The sequence below is a fragment of the Lucilia sericata genome, unplaced genomic scaffold, assembly GCF_015586225.1.
Source record: "Lucilia sericata isolate MDLA Ls3-8-SP2 unplaced genomic scaffold, ASM1558622v1 Contig000572F_arrow, whole genome shotgun sequence".
Taxonomy (NCBI): domain Eukaryota; kingdom Metazoa; phylum Arthropoda; class Insecta; order Diptera; family Calliphoridae; genus Lucilia; species Lucilia sericata.
This window is the reverse complement of record NW_023994580.1, coordinates 1-5,809: the sequence shown is the minus strand read 5'-3', so window position 1 is coordinate 5,809 and position 5,809 is coordinate 1. Positions and strand designations below refer to the sequence as shown.

Here is a 5,809-nt window from a genome sequence, read left to right as displayed (position 1 = left end):
TTTGTATCTTTTATAGAGAGTTAAATTTTTTTATTTTTTTCCATCCCTGCATAATTTCTCACACAACTTTTGTGCTTGCTCTATTTTATTGTTATAAATTATACACAAAATCCCACGTTTTTATCTCCCGGATTCCGTTTTTATATAAAATCTTTGGAAATTTGTAAATTAAGCGTATTTGATACTTAGCCGGCTTACAGTCGATTTTAAGCCGCCGCCGATATTTTTAGTGTCAGCCGCCTGGGCTCTGTTCGGAGCAGGTCTCTTTTCGTTACACAATGAGAATTGTTTTTCATTCTCTTGCATTGTCTAAAAAACAATTGCAAATTGTAAAGTGTTGTCAGCAAATTTCATCTTCCACAAAACGTTTAGTATCCACTAGAAAAGTGCTTGAAATGACCGGAGAAACTACGAAAACAAATGCTGCCATCGATTATCCAACTCCTCGCAAAGATGAGAGCTATGTGGAAAAATTACACGGCGTCGAAATCAAAGACGTCTATCGTTGGCTAGAAGACCCTGATTCGGAAGAGACAAAGAAATATGTCGATTTGCAAAATGAAATTAGTCAGCCTTTTTTGGAAAATTTTGAGGCTTGGAAGAAAATCAATGAGAAGTTGTCGAAATTGTGGAATTACGAAAAATATGGTTGCCCCACGAAACATGGTGATTACTATTATTTCTACAAGAATACCGGCTTGCAAAACCAGAGTGTTTTATACCAACAGGACAAGTTGGACGGAGAGCCGCGCTTATTTTTCGATCCTAACGCTTTGTCGACAGATGGCACTATAGCTTTGGCTCAAAAATCATTTTCGGAAGATGGCAAATATATGGCATATGGCTTGAGTGAAAGTGGCTCAGATTGGGTTAAGATTTATGTGCGCAATGTAGAAACCGGCAAAGATTTGGATGAGGTCTTGGAAAAGGTAAAGTTTTCTGACATATCTTGGACCAAAGACAACAAAGGTTTCTTCTACGGTCGTTATCCTGGACAAGAGGGAAAAACAGATGGTTCGGAAACCAAACAAAATGAATTTCAAAAGCTTTACTACCATTATTTGGGACAACCTCAAGAGAAAGATATACTGATAGCAGAGTTTCCCGAAGAGCCAACGTGGCGCATACAATCTGAAGTTTCGGATTGTGGCAAATACCTTATAATGCCCATAGTTAAAGACTGTCGCGATAACATACTCTACTATGCTAATCTAGAAGAGGCTGGTGAAATTACCGGCAAACTGAAAGTTAATAAAATTGTAGAGAAATTTGAGTCCGATTACCAATATGTTACAAATTTGGGTTCAAAGGTTTTCTTTAGAACGAACAAAAATGCTCCCAATTATCGTATTATTGCCATAGATTTTGATGATTATGCTGAAGAAAAATGGGAAACCTTAGTGGCCGAGCATGAAACTGATGTTTTGGATTGGGCCCGTTGTGTGGATGATGACAAACTTGTATTGTGTTATATACAAGACGTCAAGAGTGCCTTACAAGTGAATTCTTTAAAGGACGGCAAATTGATTAGTAAATTTGAGTTGGACATTGGTACGGTAATGTCCTTCTCAGGCGATAAGAAATATTCGGAAGTTTTTTACAATTTTTCATCTTTCCTTAATCCGGGAACCATATATCATTATGACTTTAAGTGGAACGATTTCAAGCCAAAGGTATTGCGTGAAATTAAATTGAATTTGGAAAACTTTTCGGCTGCCAAATACAAGGTGGAACAAGTATTTTACAAGAGCAAGGATGGCACGAAAGTGCCTATGTTTATAATCTACAAAAATACCGATGTCATCAAGCCAAGACCTTGCCTTTTATACGGCTATGGTGGTTTCAATATCAGTATGCAGCCTTCCTTTAGTATTTCTGGTCTTATGTTCATTGACTCGTTCGATGGCGTACTGGCCTATCCCAATTTACGTGGTGGTGGCGAATATGGTGAAAAATGGCATAATGCCGGCCGTTTGTTGAATAAACAAAATGTATTTGATGATTTCCAAACTGCTGCTGAATATTTAATGGCCAATAACTATACTACCAAAGATCGTTTGGTTATACAAGGTGGCTCCAATGGTGGTCTGCTAGTGGGTGCTTGCATAAATCAACGACCCGATCTCTTTGGTGCTGCTGTAGCTCAAGTAGGTGTTTTGGATATGTTACGTTTCCACAAATTCACCATTGGCCATGCCTGGTGTTCGGACTACGGTAATCCCGATGAAAAGGAACATTTCGAGAATCTTTTGAAATATTCGCCACTACACAATGTTCATACACCGAAGTCGCCTGAAGAGGAATATCCTGCTACTTTAATACTAACTGCCGATCATGATGATCGTGTTAGTCCTTTGCATTCATTGAAATTCACTGCCGCTCTACAGGAGGCTGTTCGCAATTCTGAACATCAAAAGAATCCCATTTTATTGCGTGTCTATAGTAAAGCTGGTCATGGTGCTGGCAAGCCAACATCGAAGCGCATCGAGGAGGCCACCGATGTTCTTACGTTTATGCTTAAAAGTCTTAAGGTTGAAAATGTTAATATTTAAAGGAAATAAACCAAGCCAATGTGTATTAACAAAGTTGGTATATCACAACAATCTAGCGCCATCTTTTATAAATAGAACATTTAAAATATTGTTTAAACTAATATTCATTCATACGTAGATATAAATGAAATCGTATTCAAATCTATTATAGCTCTTTCTATATATAAAAACAAACACTTTGTTAGTGCATGATAATAATAAAACTTTTTATATCTATTGTATAACGTTACAAATTATTAAATAAATAAATGCATTTCATAACAGCTAAAAGAAAATTAAATTTGCGTTTGGATTTAATCTCCCTATTCTGCATTTCAATTCGAATCGAAATTTTCTTCGTTTGGCAACTATTGTATTCTGCATTTCGATTCGACTATCCGCCAAATAAACAACAACTTAGAAAGCGTAACTACGATCGTAATGCACAATACACACAATCGTTAAAGCATTGAAACGAAATGGAATTGCTTTTTATTTTTCTTACGATTCAGTTTTTTTGGAATACCTTTTTTCGATCGTTACGTAACTGAATGCGTAAACGTAGAATGTAGAATAGGTGTGAATGTCTAAAGAACTCTCTTCTTCGACTTGGTTGTATTATACAACTTGTATTCCGTTATCCTCTTTATTTGTTTTTTCTAGCGTTTTGTTTCTCAATCTTTGGATCTTCACACTTTACAAAGAGAATCACAATGGTCCCCGAGGGGAGAAGCACCTTTTTATGGTGCATATTAACAGTTTAGCTTGAAGACCGTTACTAGGTAACGGAAGTTTGTTATTTTTTAAAATAATATTCCCGCAACACTTTGAACCAATAAATATTAAGGATAAAGTTGAAAAGGATTCAAAAAAATAAAAACATCCTATTATAAACCTCCTGTAATTATGTCCTCACGTAAAAATTCCTTAAAAAACAACTCGGAGTTCTCATTAAACTCGACTACATCCAATACAAATTCCAATGCCAGTGCAGATATAACGGATAAGTCAATAAATTTAAATGAATTTTTGGATTTTTTAAATTTGTCGTGTCATGTTAATGACATGATTTCCCACAATAGTGAAGAACAACAAAGACAACATAAGGAACATTTTCAAACGACAAAATCGTCTAATGGTGCGACCGGTTTGACCACGGCTCGTCCTAAAACCTATGGTACACAAAGTCCTATAGATTTTCATAAATTATCTCAAAATCGTTTAGTAAATGATTTATATGGTTTTAATCGCCATGTACGTTTACCGGCTGAGGAAATAGGTGAGAATAATGTGGGCGCCGTGGGTGTTGAAGTTACACGTCCTTTACGACGTGCCTCTACCTTAACAACAACTTCAAAAGTATCAAGTAAAAATGCAGAAGGAGGTTTGCATCCGAAATTAAATGAAAAATTGGATTATGTTTTAAATGAGGGCATTTTGGATGCAGTTTTACCTTTTATTTGTCCAGTGCCACTGCCAGCTAATTACACTAGTCGTTTGAAACCCAAACAACAAAGAGAAGGCAAAGATATCAAAAATGTTACAGCCCAATCATCTGTTATGCCTGCCGCGAAGAAACAAATGAGTCAGAATGCGCTGCAAACAAGGATTCCGCCACTAAAGTAAAAGCTAAAACAAGTGTAACACAACTAAAGTCCTCGACAGTGGTTAATGCCACCAAAAAGGAGTAAGTATTATAATATTATAAATACATATATTTTGCGCAAAAAACTGCCACTTGTATTTCTCTTTAAGTCCGGAAGTTGTTATACATGTTTGTGATGAGGTGAAAAATACTTCTAAGGATTTCATGTGTCCTCAGAGTTTGCTCGTCAGCAAGATGGGTTACTTTGCCGATGTTACTGCCGGTCAAAAGCTCGAGGATATGGATATATCGGTACACTGTGACATACAAATCTTCGAATGGCTTATGAAATGGGTAAAATCGGAGAATGCCACTAGCAGCACGTCTAGTGTAGATCCTAACAATGATATGGCACCAAATTTAAATGTTAATAATGTGGTTCCCATATTAGTTTCAGCTAGTTTTTTACAGGTATAATACATAGTTCGAATACGAATATACGAATATTTTAGATACTGATTACGGAGTAAAGTCTCTAAATTTATAATTATTAAAACCAATATACATATATTTTAGATGGAACCCTTGCTTATGGATTGCTTAAGCTTTTGTCACTCCCGCTTGGGTGAAGTGGTACGAGTTTCTACCAATCTCTCCTGTTTAAATGATACCATAATCACCCGCATGGCTGCCATGTTCACTAATGTTGAATTGGAAATGTGTGTGTGATAAAAAGGATCGTTTATTGCCGCGTTTATGGACCAAACTTATCTTGAGTCTTTTCGAACCAGAAACGGAAGCTTTAAGGGGTCATTACTATAGTTTATCGGGTTTATTTAAATGTGCAAAGTATATATCGGCCATTTTATATTTAAAATAAAATGAATACTAATTAAATCATAAATCTTAAATAGATGTCAAAAATGTTTAACCAATACCATGAAGTCCTATATACAGTGTATACCAGGTAATGTACGTTTAAATCGTTGGGGTCAAATTGTTAGTCATCATGTGCGCGAATCTTCATGGGATTTGAATTACTATATAGCCCAACTATTTAAAGAGGTTAAATCGTGGCGTTTGGTCTATTGGAAACTATGGGGTCATGCTCATTATTTGTACTGCTGTCTGTGTGAAATGTACTTTCCGGTTTATCAGATGTCTTGGTGTCGTTATCATCCCGAATCACCTAGCTTTCTCGGTCCTGTTGCCGAGGGTCGTACTACAGGTCCAGCTGGTCGTTATGCTTGTTGTGGCCAACAGGCTTTTCGTTATGAAACCTTACCGGGTCCTCATGTAAGTTATGATTTTAATTTCATTTTCAATATTTTAAAATTTCTTTTACTTTAGGGCTGTCAGTTTCGTGAACATAGCGTTTTAGTAGAAACTGATCGTGAACGTTCTATATTATCTATAGTGCAGTTAGCTATTGAGGGTAAAGCCTTAGGTGATTGCCCTCCACATCGTATGCAAGACTTATTGGCTAATGGAGAAATTGAACACAGATGGATGGGTATATCGTTGATGCCTCAACGTTGTCGTCAGGGTTTGTTGCCGGTTTTGAATCCAGATGGTAAGTTAAGGTTGGACATTAAGTATGACTACTAGTGTGTTTGAGATAAGTAAGTAAGTAAGTAAGTAAGTAAGTAAGTAAGTAAGTAAGTAAGTAAGTAAGTAGTAAGTAAGTAAGTAA

The 5,809-nt window shown here is 36.3% G+C and overlaps 2 protein-coding genes across 2 annotated transcripts; both read left to right on the top strand.

Annotated features, from left to right (window-relative positions):
- The first annotated feature begins 224 nt into the window (after nt 1-224).
- Nucleotides 225-2,639, top strand: LOC119606326 (prolyl endopeptidase-like). The gene has a single exon (XM_037959779.1). It carries the CDS (start codon nt 279-281, stop codon nt 2,550-2,552), a length of 2,274 nt encoding a protein of 757 aa, XP_037815707.1. The 5' UTR covers nt 225-278; the 3' UTR covers nt 2,553-2,639.
- Nucleotides 2,640-3,437: 798 nt separating this feature from the next.
- On the top strand, nt 3,438-5,689 carry LOC119606328 (uncharacterized protein KIAA1841 homolog; the record flags this gene model as incomplete). Its single annotated transcript, XM_037959780.1, is given in 7 exon segments — nt 3,438-4,089; nt 4,092-4,218; nt 4,287-4,587; nt 4,693-4,836; nt 4,838-4,965; nt 5,031-5,412; nt 5,467-5,689. Coding segments are annotated over 7 exon segments (1,957 nt in total), but the record flags the coding sequence as incomplete, so codon positions are not given.
- Between the last annotated feature and the right edge of the window lie 120 nt (nt 5,690-5,809).

Bases quoted from the DNA above. Each gene is read 5' to 3' on its own strand.
- LOC119606326 (XM_037959779.1), top strand. From the start codon at position 279: ATGAGAATTGTTTTTCATTCTCTTGCATTGTCTAAAAAACAATTGCAA.